General features: G+C 37.0%; 1 protein-coding gene across 2 annotated transcripts in view; it reads left to right on the top strand.

The window, feature by feature from the left end:
- Positions 1-18784, top strand: part of furinb (furin (paired basic amino acid cleaving enzyme) b) — a 122132-nt gene that overhangs the window by 78969 nt on the left and 24379 nt on the right. For both annotated transcript variants that reach the window (XM_008411497.2, XM_008411496.2), the window contains exons 7-8: positions 9918-10006; positions 16647-16819. In XM_008411497.2, the coding sequence (XP_008409719.1) occupies positions 9918-10006; positions 16647-16819 (262 nt within the window). The remainder of the gene's footprint in view (positions 1-9917; positions 10007-16646; positions 16820-18784) is intronic.

The raw sequence follows: 18784 nt of genomic DNA, 5'->3' as shown, positions 1-18784 counted from the left end.
ACAGACCTGCCTAAGGCCACAGCTGAGCTGAGTAAAAGCAGAAAATAGCCTAATCACTTTGGCAGCTTCRATGAACGGACTCTATTCAGTGCTTCTGAAACAGATAAACCAACAGAGCAATGCCAAGAGACACATCCTACTGTTTGGCCAAGCATCGGTTAGACATTAGTCACACATGGTGATGCATATCTTAACATTCATGTCCTGTATAGCAACAAGCAGACACTTAATGAGTGTGCAATATGTGCAGCTACAGCAATCTATTTTCTGAAATATATAAAAATTAAAAATATTTYTGTTTCAGTGAAAGACAAACTGTGTCATATGAATGAGAAAGTTATCCTCATTTCATTTCTGAGGCTGAAACAAAATGTCTAACGTCTAAGGATTTCCTCCCCACATCACAGTTCAAAAACATTCATGTTGGTATTCATTGGAGATTCCAGATCTCCCATCGACCACTGGAGTTGGACACCAGCTCCTTGTGCCTGAGTACAAGTGACATTTTCTATCCTAATTTGTTTTTGCTGTTTTCTGACGCTAATTGCTATCAGAAATTAGCRTTGTAACAGTGCATAATGGTTTCCTGAACTGTGAATGAGAAATGTAAACATATCTGCCTGCTCCTYTTAGTACGCACAGTGTTATGTCTATAAGTGTCATAGCAACGCTTCTCACACAGCACTAAGCGCAGGCTCTGTTTGCACAGCAGGCAGGCGTCACAGGATCGGCTTAGTGACATTAACGTCATTGGTACCAGCAGTGTGCAGCACGCACTGGTACACCTTCATCACACCAACACGTCAGATTGACTTCATARCATATGTGTTACAGGAAAGAGGAATATGATTGGTGGAATRTGTATAATGTCCTGTTCTGCCTCTGTGCTTTCATACAAGATGTCGAAAAATGACAAAGGCACTTTAAACCGAGTTTTAAAAAGTTTATTGACCAGTAACGGAGCTGAAAGAACATAAACATGAAATCACAACTAATCATTAACACATTGAAGATAAAACTGCTAAAATGGAAACTACACTAACCTCTGAGTTGAACATAAACATAAACGTCTCTGTTGTTCAAAACAGTCCATTTTCAAGCATACTTGTCCAGCTTTGCAAAATGAACTTTCAACTCACAGCTTGGTGGATTTGCTGACAAATTGTTTCTGCTGTAAAAAGAACTAAATCAATTTGGCATCATTGTGGGTTGTATGACTGGACTTACTGGTGGATCAGGGTCTGAACTTTGGGAAATTGCTAGATTGATCTTTAATAGCCTTTAATAAGTCCAGATCAGAATCCTGTTGGACATCTATGAAAATATCTGGAAATAACAGTGTTGAGAAGGAACCCGACTTGTCCAGGGTATACCTCGCCTCTCGCCCATTTACTGYTGAAGATAGGCACCAGCACCCCTCACAACCCTACCGGGGATAAGCATGAAAGATAATGGGTGGGTGGATGGACCCTTCAAACCTGAGACAGCTTGGACAGGCTGCTCAGGAAGATTGGTTCAAACTACCAGTTGGCAAATGCAGATGTCTCATTATGAAAGTCAGAAATCGCTTGTCGGCTTGTTTGTTGCAAAAGTGCTACCACACAATATGGCAATCTTTTGTGTTCATGTCATTTTTATTTCTTTAATCATACAAATTATTCAAAAATGCCATAAAGATAAACCAATGTATAACCTGGTTACAGAAAATAGCTCATAATTGTATCACAAATGGAAAGATCAAAGTTTTTCCAGTTACAAATATCAGAATGCAACTCCAAATCAATTTGTTGGCTGGATTTTGTTCCCCCTCTCTAAATTTTAAAACAAGCTAACAAAAACAAAATGAACAAAAAACCCCATTTAAAGCGAGTGTGATTATTCTCTTTGCAGATTCCTGCACATGTCCATTGTTCTGTCAAACCGGCATTCACCTGTATYCATATAGTTTAATWACTGAGCCAGMTATGCCATAATCATTTGGATCTGCTTCAGGCAGCTAACACCCCCTTCAATTAAACACATAGACTACACAGACACACACTTTAAATGATACATTTGGCTGGTGTGCTGACCAACAATATTGTGCAAAAAAATGACTAATTATGTACCTGAATATCTAAACAGGTGCAAAAATTGTTGTTCCCCATTGCTTGCTCTTGTGATTTTAGCAATTATATCTSAAAGCTTCCCTGATGCTTTTATCTTTGTCCACAAAGACTGTTAGACCTGGTTTCATCATGAATCCTGGTAGTTTAAATCACAGGTAGACAGCTCTATGAAAGTGAGCTCAGACATGGCATTAAAATGCATCACCATCTGTAACTTGTTACTCTCTATGCAAATAAACACTTTGTTACATTGTTAACTACCAGCTGAGCAAAAAAAATTAATAAAAAATTGKACAAAAACAAATCTACTGATGTTTAATTGACATCATAGTGCGTCTAGTGTCTCGGATCTCTTATTTAAACATGTACGTGTCTCAGATTAAACAAGATGGAAACTACAATAGAACCTCTTACAGACATTTTTGAAGCTTTTTTATTCAACACATATGTGATAGAAAAATGATGCATGAAATAATTAACACCCCTGTCACACTACTGCATATCCTTTAGGTAATCACCTTTTTATGCATCTAAAAAATTACCGYAGATGTGATTTTTCTGAATGTGRCTTAAAAACTCAATGGCATGAGAATTACAACTCTGGGATGYCATATATTCTGCACATATGCTCCACTGAAATAGAACGCCCTTAACTGCTACTAAAATCTTGCAACAAATACCAAACAATTATACTATTAAATATCATGCTGTGCTAAGCGTAAGCTCTGTCTGCACCAATGAAGATTGAAGCAGCTGTAACCAATGGGAACCTGACTTACTTTCTAATTAATTTAGCTAATYTACCTGAACTTAACTAATTTAGTTAAATTGTGTGGATCAAAGTAGACATATAGCATTCTTCATTCTCATGCAGTTAAATACTGAACTCTGCATTTTAAACCTAAAGCAGAAATGAAACATACCTCCAATAAGACTTGATGTTTGACAAAATGTGCCCAATTTCCTCACATTTAATTAACATGCTTTTTATATATACTTAGATGGAAAACAGTGTGACAGAACTCTACATTTGATCTTGTTGGAGTAACAATAATTGTCCTTGCAGAGGTCAAAAACTGAAGGTTTTAAAYTCCAGCTTGAGTTCAGAATCAGTTTCGAAGTTCCTTCTGAATTGCATCTCCATAGTCTGGAGTACATTGTATTCATAATATGTGTGCCTCTTTTAATGTTAAACAACAAATTAGCTTCAGGCTCCAATGCACCCCGTTTAGTTAAGCTATRTTGCACTGACACACCCACTTTGCAGAGCAGAAATATTTGCAGTGACTTAACACTGGGGGTGAGTTAAAGGGTAAGTCTGAGGACCACAAGGACTGATCACGGCTTTTGAGCTCCAATCACAGCTGCTTTGTTCACAGTAGCTGCAGAAATTAGCATAATAATGAATAGGTCATATCAAGTTGATCTGAGCCCTGCTTTCTAAAGATATCTTTCTTCTGGAAACTATGCAGCTGGCGTGTGGCCTTACTCCAGGGTTGTAGATCGCACATCAGGAAGACCAAGTGGGTATTTCCATTCACAGTGTTCTGAGAATGTAGCTGATGGTGTTGCAGACCCCCTACTGATGTGGCAAGATCGACCCGTTTAAAAGTAAATGCATCCTCCAGACATATTTAGTGTGTTCATGCCTGTATTTAAGGTAATCCACTGACCTCCAGATCTGAACAAGGTATTAAAGTGATCTGCTAGAGATGCAGGTCACATGTCTGATGTTAACAAGACCAGATCAAATTCAATTTCCGCCATAAATTCCACTTTTTTTTGTTAAGGAGAATGCTATGAGAATATAAATATTGAATCGATCCGCTTCCATTATTAGACTGAGTAGTTGCTWTTTGTTTTCCGTCTCTGTTGTGTGTGGTCACTTTATATTATGTCATGAGTGATTTTTCTGTCTGATGTGTCTCCATCCCTGATTAATATGGCCAGTAAATGACTTCGCTGAATATTGTGGGCTGTCCTGGTGAGGAGAGATAAAGGCATTACCTCACTCTGTCACTTTTACTCCTACTTATAAGATAAGGAAGGTCACATTGGCTGTGTGAATAGTTCAGCGGCCTTTATTATAAACTTTCTGATAAGTCTTTATTCCACTAGGTAAATCTGTTTAGCTTTTGCAAGCAGACGGTTCACATATTAATGATTTGTTTACTGTAGTTGTCTCACTCTACAGTGACGAAGTGTTTTGTTTTCTCCCCACGTCTGTTGTCCAAAATTAAACATTGTCATTCCAAACTTATTCTTTCCTTAATTCCTTTGACACCTTGTTTTTTCTAATTTATACATAGTGGAGGCATTAAAAAAGTGTCCTGGAAACCATTTAATTTCACGGACATTTGAAAGAAATGAATTGTGGCTCCATCATAAACGCCTTTGTCTGCTCTGGCATGTCTTTGCCTTCCAGGATATATTAAGCTGTCTGGCTGTTTTAGCTGAACTCAATGCAGCTCAATCACTCTCACACACACAGACACGCATATGGGTGTAAACACTGTGATAATATACAAAACGGATGGATCTTGGTGCGTGGGTCTTTTTCTGTACATTTCTTCTCAGGCCTCTGGCTTCATGTTCTAACTGCYGGTCCTGACTGTATCCTCCGCTTGGCATGACATCTGTGGCTCCTTGGTCTCAARATATGTGCTGGCTTAAGCACAAAGCCTTTTTTTTTGTGGCGTTGTGGATAAAACAATGAATATGCAGATATTTAATCTAAGAGCATTTTAAACTCCTGTAACTGTGACGTACGTTGGCGTACCTAAAAATATATTTTACGAACATGAAGAAGCACTGACACATCAAGTAAAACATCAAGTCAAATCTAGTAGATAAAGTACCTATGATTCACAGCTTTTTTTGTATTGCGTGTGTATTGGGATGAAGTCTGTGACTGCATTACCATCAAAAATATTTATAATCACTGTACTATTGCTGAATATTGGAATGATATTATCTTTTACAATTATCCCACATTTTTCTGACTCTTTTCTTTTATTACCATTATGCAGTGGTAATGAAATAAAATATCCAGAGTTCTCAGTAAGCTTTAATACCTCAGACACKAAGAATAAAAAATGTTGGGCTTTTATGGGTCGTTAAAGTCGATCCAACTAATTAAATATACAGTTGTATTTAATAAACTAGAATATTATTGAAAAATTTATTCATTTAAGCAACTTAGATCACTCCATCATCACCAATATATGTTTTTTACGCAGAAATATGGGCTTGATCAAAAATATGCTGAATACCAGCTAAAAGGGTTGAATTTACCATTAATTTGACAAACCCCATCAGAGCACATCTTCTAATCTATTCAATATAGCTGTCCTATTTATACGTAGAGCATTAACAGATGACAATTTAAATGCATAAACCTAAAACAAAATACTTGTGAGCAGCCCTTTGTAATCACAGTATTGCACCCCCTGATGAGAAAAGGTTTTAATATGAGCAATTGATCACACTTGCTTGAAGTCCACATCTGGAGCATGGGGTAATATGCAGGAACATTATGATTTTTTTTTCCTTGTCTTTGGATAAAAAATATATTTTTTAAGTGCTTCTTAAGATCAGTATGTCTGATCCTTAAGTGTGTTTCCTGCTTCTGAAAGATGGTAGTATACCCAAAGTTTTTCCAAGGTGGGAACAGAATAGCCAATAATTTTCTGAGAGGTGTCACAGTATGTGACCACACTTTCAATAGAGCTATGACAGAATGCCCTCGACAGCTTCCTAGAGAGGTGGTTCCTTATGTCGACTCTGAGGAAATACAGCCTGCTGCTTTTTTTTTTATCAGATCCATATTATTTATCAGCTCCTTGCTAAMCTTGACTCCCAAAAATCAGTGTTCTGATGAGCCAGTTTACRTACTTTGAATGTCTGTTTTGGTTCTTTCATTCCTGGATCTGGTTAATGTCTCAACACCATGTGGATATCAACTCTGCCTCTTCCCAACAGGCTAATAACTCACCTCTCCAATGACCAATAACTGTGATTTTATTAGTAAACCATATGAGAAGTGTAGAGGCATAGAGGTCATTCCTGCAATGTTTTTATTAGCACTTGCTAAAAATATTTGGCAATGGCRAAAATATGTGCTAAACAGTGAAGGTCTCAGCATTCTGGGATAGCCCGATACGGTGCAGAGGGACCATGAATTGATCATGAAAATACTGATGGAAACATGGGAAACTAGTAAATATTAGAAGGGCTTGATTTGTGTAATCCCAATAAAGGTTTTTTATGCTGATTATTGAGGAGGATGTAAATAATACTCAGCTTTTCATAGAAAATAAATGGAACAGAAATGCCTGCCTCATTTCCTATCAGAATTAAAGTTTTAAATTAAATGGGGGAAAAAAATCTGAAAATCTCAATAATATTTTTGTGCTTAACTGCATATGGTCTCTTAGTTTTGATCCTTAATTCATGAGATTTTAAGACATGTCCAAGCGTTTTGGAAAGGCAATGAAAGGTGCTATTTCTAGTGTTTGAAATGTTGAAAAACCACATGTTTTGATTCAGATGAGGTTGAGTCATTTGTRTGTCAAATCCCCAACATTGTTTATTGAATTGGTTTGAAAGATTTAAAGATAATTTCTTAAAAAGATTAAATGTGTTGTAGTACAGATCTTTGTAGAGCTGCTGAATAGAAAATGCTAATTCACAAGCCATCTGGCTGGTCACAGTACATGAGTATCTATTATTTTGGCCATCACTGAAAGCTCGGGGCACTCTGGCCTTTGCTAAATAATAGCTAAACAGTGTGAGATTTTTTTAAATCAGAGCTGTTTTTTTACACTCATTTTGTATTCTTAAGCTGCAAGTAAATCAATCATGCTGCACATGAAACATAGAAAATCGTGTTCCTTTTTTTCAAACAGCAAATGTATAAATAGAAACTSCACCTCTGCATAAATGCAAAAACCAATGTTGAGCAGCATTACACTGCTTGTTTTTAGTGCACACATGCTTAATAGAAGAATAAAATCTATTAGCCCCAATATGATACTGCATATTGGGTCCCAGTGACATACAAAAATATGAAGCAGTAAGTAAATAACTCTCCAGCAAAATTCTGGAATGCATCAAATTCTGCAGAATTCCCAAATTACTTTAAACAGTCTACTGCTATAAAATCACATAGATGTTACAATGGCTGSATCRTGTCATTATGTTRATTACATTATTATTATTGTATTGCACAGGTTGATGAGAAATTAGAATTTCTTTTTCCTTTTAAAAAATGAAAAAAAAAACCTTCTACTTATTGAGTACATGCTTCATCCCTGTTGAGAATTTTTATTTGACTTGACTTTCATTTAAATTGTAAGTAAACAAATAACATATGCAACCAGGCCAGAAAAAAATGTGACAGCAGATTAAAATTCTGTTAAGAAATTTCTTTATCAATAAACTCCACCGCTGACAAGGTTTTCCTGCTCATGTTTATTCTGTAGAGGAAAAAAAGTTGTAGAAATCTAAAATTGTAGAAATGCATAATTCGCCGCCCACCACGCACATCTCTGCACATACTAACACGTCCTATTTTTGAAGATGAGTTTGTAAGGACTCTAGACATTTATCAGGCCCACCACCCTGGGTCTAAATCCGGTGAGTAGGCACGTCACTGTCTCTGATTAAACAGGAAGAAGGCGGGTACCTTCTGAAACCTCTGATTGCCACTTCCCATATACACAGATATGCCCTGACCTAAAAAGACCTGTTCTGAAGACTGTTTCGCCACATTCTTTTTTTTTTCCGCTCATCGAAAACATTTGCTCATTTGCTCGCTTCTCGTTAACTGTCCTCACCATCTAATATATTTCACCCATGGGAACAAAGATTGTTCTCAGTTTAGATGTCACCTCTCCATCAAGTGCTGATATTAATGCAGTATGAAATAGCTTATAGTGAAACGTTTAACCTCTGGTTGAGAATAATCAGCTTCTAATTGCATCCGTGATGTATTACACTCTGTCATATGTCCAGAGTTCATTGAGTAGGGCCATATCTGTCAGTAGCAAACAAGCCTTGTCATCCACGTTGATTGCTTGTTTTTAAAGTCACTTTTAACGCCTCCGCTTATTGACAGCTCAGATGACATTTTAAATTATAGTGCAGAAAGATTTTACTTCTTCCACACATTTTTTTTCCCTGGGTTTTCAACAAAAACCGAGCGGTAGAATGAAGCAATAAATTCTGTGCTTAAAGGTTTTTGAGTTCGGAAGTTCATTATACATCACCGAGCCGTACAGTCTAATCAGGATTCCAGCTGGAGGTGTAGCTGGGCGCCGACCCTGAGAAAAGACTTTGTCCTCTGCCTTATCATCAGGGAGGTTGGCAGAACAAAAGGCGAGGTGATGTTCTTTGGCTCATCTAATATGTAGGTAATTTTCTTGGCTCGTCTAAAAATGTACTGTTAATGTAATTAGCTTTGTTGAAATAACATTYGCAGAGCACATCTTGGTTAAAAGGACGWGACACCCTCTTTTTAATCAGATACTGTCACTTTTATCCCACTGAAAACATCTTAAAGACGTAAACTTATCACAGCTTTCAGCAAAAGGCAGTGTTGCTGTTGTTTTGTTTGTGAACTGTTGGCGAATCTGACAGCTAGAGGATTCTTTCCTGGAAACCTGCCTGATCTCTTCTGCTCATGGTTGAACGATTTAATGAAGGTCTGTGAATAATTCAAGTTCACCAGTACTAAATATTTCATTTTGGATGGCCTGTGGCCAGTTTCTGCCAAGACGCTAGGTAGTTTTTGACAGCTCTTTGTGTGTTTRCCCAATGTTCTTTTTGATAGGAAGAGGATTCCTCCATAAACCCTCATGATGGAGAAAACGATTTCCTATATTTTCTTCTCTAAATTGAAAGACAAACTCCCTGAACTGCTTGTGTTTAACAGAAGACTTCTAAATATTTTATGTTTGAGATGTTTGACAAGTGCTTACGGTAGATCTCAMATTTTTTATTTCTCTCATAAAGTAACCAGTCACCAATAAAATTGCATCCCACAGGTTTTAAACGAGTTGGCACAGTTGAAACTTTGTTTGAAAGTATGTCACTCAAATTTAAAATCCATTATTCACAGTTATTGCATTTTTTGACAACTCCTTTGGTGTTATTCACCCATTTCTTCTGCTCACTTGTCGCCACATGTTGAACCAAAAGTTAGCATGTGCAGATCAACTCTGTAAAAACTTAAGCTGTTAAAGCAACAAAAGTGTTTGAAAATACAGCAGAGCAAGATTATAGTACATACCACTTCTGCAACTCATTAAGCAATGAGAAATATTATGTTGCAATTTGATTGAAGAAAAATATGCTGCTGAATTTTTTTATTTGCATATGATGGTGCTATGTTCCCTATTGGAGGATATTGCATGCAGTGCAACTTCAGTGCAAGCTTTAAGTTTAATGCTGTGCAGCAGTACATTAAGACTCTTTCTTGTTGTCTTCTTTGTCTTGGATAAAGAAAAAAAATCTTTCTGCCTTTATGCTTCAAATTATTTGTGATGTTCTTCATAAAAGTCGAAGCTCTTTGTGCTGTTATTGCTAAAATAACAAAAGCTCTGGAGCTACAAAAGAACCCATGGGTCAGTGTTTGTCTTTAATCTCTAGCAAAGTTTTCCTTTTTGCACTTTTTTTGAAAGGCTTTGCACAGTTCAGGRATTTAAAAAGATCCTTTGTTGCGAACTGTATCTAGCAGTAATATATGARAGTTTTTGGGGGKTTTTTTTATTGTCTTCCTTCATGGAAATCTCCTTTTTCCTTTTACAGACATGGGACTCGTTGTGCAGGCGAAGTTGCAGCAATAGCCAACAACGGAATATGTGGTGCAGGTGTGGCCTTTAATGCAAAAATTGGAGGTGAGTGAGAGCAATTCATTTTAACATAACATTAGTCACACTTAACAAGTTTTTTTTTTTATTTCAGTAGTATATCATACACACAGGTTAAAGCCAAGGATACAAGACAAATTATCTAATAGAGTAATATAAAATACATCCATGATTCCTTCATATTCAGAAAAAACAAGTCCACACAGCACATGAATTAGGGACCTCCAATCACTCCACTGCCACATCCAAGATGGCAGCGACTTAATGTAGGAATTAGTGTTCAATGAGGCATCTATGTATTCATGTCTGTGGTTCCCACACTCTTTCTCAGAAAGATTTTCCCGGCACATCTCCCATCCTTCACCATGCTTAATGGTGGGCATGACTTATCCTTTGTTTTACTCCAAACCCACCTGCAGTGTTTGTCACTGTAAAAAAATCTATTATTTATAAGAAAAGAATCGATGCAATAGCAAATAACCAACCTCCTTTTGTCCCTCCATGGGGGAATTTCAGTGAATCCACACCTAGGTAGGTGGCAAATGGAAACACACAAATATGCAAACAGTAAAAGATGAGCAGGAATAAGGAAAATAAAATACATGATGATAAAATTCTCTCTAAATCAGGCCTTGTGGGCTTTACCTGTTTTATGTCTGTCAAAGTCAGAAAGAACGTCACCTTTTCTGTTGTTGCAAATTTATATTTTTATTAAAAAATTTTGGAGTTGAAACAGAGGTCATTATCATAAAAAAAAATAGCAGACTGTGATAATTATGAATCTCCATTGCAAAATTTAACAAAAATACAAAGTTTTTCCAAAGTGTGCTAAAAAGAAGTGCTGGCTTCTTTATGATTGTCCTTGGCAGTCTAGAAAGACAGAGCAGTKGCTTTGTTGGTCACCAGTGAATATGTAGTTAATGTCTGAAACTAAAATCTGTGTAACACAGTCCATCCTGGTCCTATAACATTCTTCTGTTGTTGTTGCTAAATTATCCATGTATCCAGTGGTGTTTTTGTTCAGGCTTGTTTTTTCTTTTCTGCGGCTGTCTTCAGAATAAAAGTGAAGCCCTGTAAGAACAATTCTTAATTTAGAAGAAGAAAAACAAATAGTTGTACTTTGAATAAATTACTTCACAGTACTTCATTATGTAGACTAACCCCTCCTATGCCATCTCTGAGTTGCATGCACTGAGTCTGGTTTGTCACAGCAGGATTCTTGTCCAGTTACTCACAATTTGCAACAAAATAGCAAAATCATTCAAAAATAATGTTGAAATTTTAGCTTCGTAGAGGGTGAGCTACTCAACCTCTACGAAGTCTGAGGGTTAGTCTGGCCAGCATGTTTGTAAACCACTTGTGCTGCTTTACAGGTCTTCCTCCTCCAGATTATAGAAATACTGCATATTATGGATACAACATGATCACAATACTTTTTTATATATATTTACCAATTTTGTTAATTATCATGGTAAAGATTCAAGTTGCACTTCTAGTTTCTTAGAAGCAATCAGCTTAAGTACAAACCTAAAACAAGTTAGGATAAGTAATAAATCATTCATCAAATCAAAACTGATTTGTTTTATTTTCAGAAACTGTCTTAAACTAAACAGTGAATGAGCTGAAGAATTGCAGCATATTATGGATTAACATTGAAACTTTCTTGTCTTACATTTGTAAACTTACATTTGCAGTACTGTTCAAGTATAAACAAACTTGAGCAGGCCAGAAAGTAATGAAAACAAATAAAGTTCATGCTATCGGCAATCTCTTCCCCATCTTGATACGGCCTAACAGGTCCTTCCTATCATCTGTCTCACTGAATTTTACAACCCGCCGTTATGATTGTTTTTGAAATGTTCTGTTTTTCAAAATCTTATCGGGATTTTTTTATTGCCCAGCACTAGTTCCAGTTGAGGTTTCAGTTGCATTTAACAACCCTCTTATGTTTACATTATTACTACTTTATTTAACCGAGTAAGACAGAGTGAGCTTTAAAATCTCTTTTACATTCACAATGTCGGACAGGAAACGTTTTTTTCCTGGAATGCCTCCCAAATATTTACTCAGTATAAATCCGGTGGATTTATACAACAAATTTTAGGAATTGCTATATTAAGGCTTACACCGGCCGTTAAATATAGCTCTGGTATAAGCATATATTTATCCTTATTGAATAAATGCACTGGCATTATTTTCTTCACATTTTTACAGCGTGACATTATCCCAATGCAATAACTGTGCAATATATTTTAAGCCTCTTTACACACCTTCACCCTGGTTGCCAATAAGCATGGTGAGTACTGTATTTAATCAACATAAGTAACAAGTGTATTATTACATTAAATGAGGTTTCTATAATTTAATTAAAAATGAGATGCACACTAAGGCTTACATTAATTCACAGAGATAGTGATTTCTTGGTTGGTGTCTAACACTTTAGGTATAAGCACAGTTTCACAGTTAGCTCCCTCTCTTCAGGTTTTATTAATGACACAGTGGTAGCGTTTATAGCTGGTATCTTTAATGTGACTTTATGCGCCATGGGGAGCCGAGTACTGACTGGGTGATTGTATTTTTCAGCAGTTGAAGTGTGACTGCACCTCAGAGCAAGGCAGTGGGATGCAATGAATATTGCTTAAACCATTACCACTGAGAGGCCCAGCGAATCATGAGATGCAGCAGTTGTTTGTTGACTAAATAGATCATGACTTCACCGATGCTGCAAATACGATTCTCAGCCTAATGAGTTTCTGCCRTAGTGTCTGTCTGATGGTTTTTGTTGATCACCAAACTTGGGGTGTTTGTTTTTACTGCATTTATGTAAACATATTTTTTATACGTTATTGGTAATAAGATTAAGATTAATCTCCCACATCTCAAATTGAGGCTTTTGGGGATTTTTTTAAGCTCAAAACTGCCACATGAGAAACTATTTTCTTATATCAGAGAAAGGTGCACAAAAGAGAAAACATGTGGTTGTGATGAGCCTTCTCAGGACTGAGCTATTAAAATTATTCCAATAACACATCAGTTATTCAATCCACCAGGTACCAAAATAAAACAAACAAACAAACAATGCCAACATCTGAAGTCTGGCATGTCTCAGTTAAGATCATTGTTCACTGTCCAACAATAAGAAAGAAACAAGAAAAAATAGCACAAGCACCCACGTGAGACTTCCAAGACCATTGCTGAGCAAAATAGATAAATAAAAAAAATACAAAGGCTTATTGTGGAATTGGCAATACAAACTCAGTGATTTCCAAGAAAATATTACTTTTTCTTTTGTGTAAAGTTTATAGCCACACACATTTGACATAAAGCTGACATGGCATTTCAGAAAAGGAACATCATAATTATGGCACATTTTGGTGGTGGTAGTTTCATTGCACATTCTTCGTGCAACAGAACAATGATCCAAGCCACCCCAGCAAGACTCCTTCAAAAAGTGATGGTTTACAGTGGCTTCATTAAAGGTCGGACCTAAATCTGATTACGGTGCTGTGGTGTGACCCTAAACAAGAGGTTCCTACTCAAAGACCTCTAGTGTGGCTGAATTTTAAAAAAAATTGCAAGAGAGGGCCAATATTTCCTCCAGTGATGTTATATTAAAGACAGGTATTGTAAATGCTTGATGGTAGTTGTTGTGGTAAAGGGGCACAACCAGCTTAGCCTTTTTATCCCCTAGAAAATAAAATCATAATTTGAAAACTGCATTTTATACTTACTCAGACTATCTTGGTCTGAAATAAAGTTACTTTCGTGAACTTAAACTTTTACGGGCAACCAAAAAAAAAATAAATAAAACAACTCTGTATTTGTAGTCCTTGGATCAAACGTCATGGCTTTCTTTAGTAAGTAAATAAAAGGTTAATTCAATTTTCAAAGAGTTTAGCTGCGTTCCTCACACATCAGTGTGTGTCTTAAATTGTGGCTGATGCCAGGAAAAATGAATTTACAATGCAGCGGGACATCTGGCTGCAAATCACCCGCCTGAGAAGCCGCTCAAACTTTTGGCGCAGCCGCTTATTCAAAATGCAATAAACCTGCCAGCATGGAACAATCTGTATTAAGAGAGATGATATGTCAATCACAAATTAACCATTTATCTTTGTTTGCTTTGTTTCCTGAACATTTTTACACTTGATGGAGTATTCCAAGGAGGCTTTTAGTAACTTTTGTCATGAAGCAATCTGTCACTGCCGAAATGGCAGCCAACAAGACTCAGTGGAGCCCGTGCGGCTCTGAGCAGTCCCGCTCACAGATGTTACTCATAACTCCCCTTCTTTGTCTTCATTACCATTCATCTCCCGACAGAACCACGGATTGGCCCTGATCTCATAAATTACTCCTCAGTGAATCTGTTCACGTCACAGGGTCAGTGAATTGTTTATAAACAACCGCAATTTCCTCCCAGACACTTATGGTGTGTGTTTGAGTGTGTACCTGTGAGAGAAGCATTTGAGTTTGCCCAAGTACTCAAATATGTGTGTGTGTGTGTGTGTGTGTGTGTGTGTGTGTGTGTGCCCTTAAAAAATAATGATGATAAGTGATTTGGGCCAGAAACTGTGCAGTTGACCCTACTTGACTTACTCTGCATCTCCTTCCTTCCTTCCGTCCTTATTTGCCTTGCATTTGCACACACATACACACACGCGCACACACATTCGCTGCACCCTTACCTGCTAACTGTGACTCGGTGTAGCTGCAGAGAATGTGCACAGCAGCGCCTGGAGACGGCGTTGTAAAGCTGCAGGATGTTGAAGGGAATTGTTACGACAGTAATCATCATTACTTCTGTGGTAACGCTCTTGCATAATCATCACAAAGCAAACAATGCGCGTTATGTCACCCATTTATGTTTCTTACATACTCTTTAGCGTTCAAACTCGCATTACACCCCTGCGGAGTAATAACTGCCTTGTCTGCCTCTCCGCCAGCATACTTTATCTAAAAACACTAATGTGAACGTCATCACTCATAATGTTGCCTCTGATGTCCATGGGCCCCAAGCCAGTAATGGACCTTATTTTAGGGTGGTGCATTTCATGGCTTTCTACAGCTGTTAATGTTCAGAGGAGTGATCTAAGGCTGTGAACTTCAAAGGCACAGAACGTGTTCAGGTATGATGAAAAGTGACATTTAGTGCTACCCTGTGGACATGTTGGTCCGTTGGAGATTCGGCTTGTTTCTCTGTATGTGGTTCTTTTGTCAGCGGTGTGTCAGATTTGTCTGCTTATCCTTCCTGTATCGCTGTGTCTTCTTTTTAAGTAGGACGAAACAGCTGTCCTTGGTTTAACAGCTGGATTGTTGTTTGAGGATAAAATTCTGTTGGTATTTCTCAGAGCAGAAGGCCTTGTGCAGTAAATCATTAAAACCACAGCGGTTTGATTCTTTTGTTTCCTGTTGTTGGTAGAGATGCAGCGACCAGAATTTTGTGTCCAATTTAAAACTTTTGAAAAGCCTACACTGGCTGTGTTTAGACAGTTCAGATTCCTCTTTAAAAATTTGAATATACAAAAATATGAACACCATTGAAATATTAATTTTAGCTTTCCTGCAATGAGCATTCATGAATTATTTGTTTTCAAAGCACAAGAAAAGTCATACTGTATTTATGAGAAAGTAGCTATTGTAAAACAAGGTTTGACTAATGTCTCAAAATAAATAAAATATTATGGAGTTGACATTTTCAGCCATCTTTTGTTAACAATTAGCACGGCTAGGATACATAACAATGCTGGGGCAGCACGTTCTGCATCTTTTTCTTGGAGAATGTTGCTGTTTATCTTGGTTCTGAGATTTTCAACTTCCTGGCAAGTTTTATGACAAATGTTGAAAAATCAAGAGGATGTAACAAAGCAAGTTGTAACCTTGCTGATATCTGCTGAATGTYTTGCTCTCTCTTGCTTTATTACGGCCAGAATGAGCTGCAAAGATATCCTGAAATTCTATAGAACATCAGTAAATAATAAAAAGCTCAGCAATTTTGAAATATAGTGTACTTTTGCAGAATTTTGGAAAAACTAAACGGTCTAAAGTTCTCAAACTCAACAGGACTTAACTCCTTGGACTATTGCTGCAAGGGCTATATGTCACTTTTAGTTCTCGGCCTTGTCCGTAACGTAACCAGCAGACCCTGATCACAAATATCTCAGTGACATGTTAGCTGCACACTGATGTAAGGCTTCTGAGATGCATGCCAATGCTTGTCAAATTAGAAATTTATAAGGAAGCACCAAGATCTTGTGATACTGTACTCTGAAATGCACGTATAGCCAGTAGAGCAGGAAAGAAAGCAATGTGACGTGAGAAAGCATAGGTGACTTTGTCAGAAACATCACAGCAGCATTTTGAGCAACCTGCTAATTGTCCAAGGCTGTTTTTATAAGGCAGGTGAAATTATCCAGTCTCCAAGAAATAAATGCACCAATAAAAATGTCCAGCTCTGACCATGAAGTAATATCACTCAACTTTGGAAACCAAAAGATGGGACATCTGAAGAATATCCTTAGTCAAAGTATCCCTTAGGGTTTTGCATGGATGTCTTGGCATAAGACTTGATTTGTGCCTTTTCTTAACTATGTAGAAGTTTTTTTAACTATGTTAAGAAACTTCACCTTACCTGCAGGACATTTTCAGTCTTTCTTTTTTTTTTCCACAGGAGTTCGTATGTTGGATGGGGAAGTGACAGATGTGGTGGAGGCTCATTCCCTAAGCCTTAACCCTCAGCACATCCACATCTACAGTGCCAGCTGGGGCCCGGAGGATGATGGCAAGTCACTGGATGGCCCTGCCAAACTGGCAATGGAGGCTTTCCTTCAAGGCATAACCAAGGTTGGTTTGAACATAACTTGTGAAACTGTAAGGCGAATTTATACAAATCTAAAACATTTCAGATTTAATTCCAGCTACAAAGTTTACATAAAGCTGAAGCTGCAGATGTTAAAACATCTCAAGATAAATTTGAAGTTCTGCGACAAATGGGTAAGTAACTTAATTAGGTTATCACAGATTGAATTTTTAAGTGATAGATGTTTGAAGAGTTTCATTTACTAAATGAAGATGAATATCTGAAACATAAAATGGCAAGAAATATAAACTATTCTCCAATAAAAGATTCAGAGAATTAATTGGGTCCAGAGTTCTGGCTCTTGCGCAACATTGCATCAGATTCTGACACTATTCTGAAGATGAAATCACTGCATTGTCTAACGAACACTTCTGAAAAACTGTGTCAGTGAACACTGATCATTACTGCATCCATACAGGTAGCTTGAAGCTCTACCATAAGAGGAAACAGGAATCCTATAATGTTGGATTCCAACATTATAGGAATCCAACATTATAGGATTTCTATAATGTTGGATTCCTGTAAGTAATGATCCATACAGTAATGATCCTGTATGGATCATTACTGCATCCATACAGGTAGCTTGAAGCGCTACCATAAGAGGAAACAGGAATCCTATAATGTTGCTTACGATCAACAATTTTAGAAGAGTTTCAATGAAAAGCTGTCTTATGTGCAATCAAAAGCTGCTGCACACTGAAACCTTTTGGCTTATAATTTTAATGTACAGCACTTTGTATCAGCTGTGGTTGTTTTAAAGTGCTTTATAAATAAAGTTGGTATGGTATGGTATGGTATGGTATGGTATGGTATGGTATGGTATGGTATGGTATGGTATGGTATGGTATAAGAGAACAGATATATGAATGTTCCAGACTGCAAATTAGCTGAAATGCTTAAAAACTTCATATTACWRCCCCAAAACAGGATGAGAGGGCATATCATAAAAAAWCATAAAGAAAAACATTGTTTATGTGCTCATACAGGCATCYTGCGCTGTCGTAAAGAAAATGGAAAAGTGGTTTTTCATTTTATTTGTTTACTAGAACTGAGTAAGAATGAAAAAAGAAAGCTGGATCTGAAAAATAACTGTCCCAGACTACAGACTGTGCGTGAGAAATGTCTGCAGTTCTAAAAATAGGTTGCAAAGTGCTTTTGTGCATTAACGATGCACCTCGTTGCCATAATGACAGCGTTTTCTACGTCTGCCAGATCTTGAATTTATTCACGCAAAACTGCCTGTTTTTTGTTGTTGTTGTTGTTGTTTTTCTTCAGTAACCAACCAAACAACCTGCTGTGTCCATGTAAAACCTGTATTTTATATATGTAAATATTAATTGCAGGGATGATAGAAACCAGATGGTGACAAGTGTTTATTTAGAAAGAAAACAGGTACCAAATTTTTAGACGTCATCTGTTTTTATGTTGTAAAGCACTTTGAACTGCCTCGTTGCTGAAATGAGATTGATTGATTGATTGATTGATTGATTGATTGATTGATTGATTGATTGATTGATTGATTGATTGATTGATTGATTGATTGATTGATTTGTCTGTCGATATTCCTGACAGCTCCTCCATCTAGCCACCTGTCCAGCTTGATCCCTACAGAGTTAATTTTAAGCCTTTGTGTGTGTGTATATATATATATATATATATACACACACCAATGGCCTCTAGAAATTTGTGTTTGTAAAAATATGAAACTTTATAGTGGAGAAATCTGTTGTGGATTAGATATCCAAATGGCTACATTACAACAAAAAATAAAGTACCATGAAAGAKTACTTGACTCATCAAGTAAGTASAGCTAAAAAGCGACATAACTTGAGGTAAAAAAGAAAAAATATATATTCATCTTTCCWAATCCACATAAAGGAGCAGTTATCACCCTTCAACTTCTGGCCTTTATAGAGAACAACAAAGTAACAGCGAGGGGTAGAAAGTGT

Source organism: Poecilia reticulata, linkage group LG6 (genome assembly GCF_000633615.1).
Source record: "Poecilia reticulata strain Guanapo linkage group LG6, Guppy_female_1.0+MT, whole genome shotgun sequence".
Lineage (NCBI taxonomy): Eukaryota > Metazoa > Chordata > Actinopteri > Cyprinodontiformes > Poeciliidae > Poecilia > Poecilia reticulata.
Note: the sequence above shows the minus strand (reverse complement) of the source record. Positions and strands in the feature narration are given on the sequence as shown.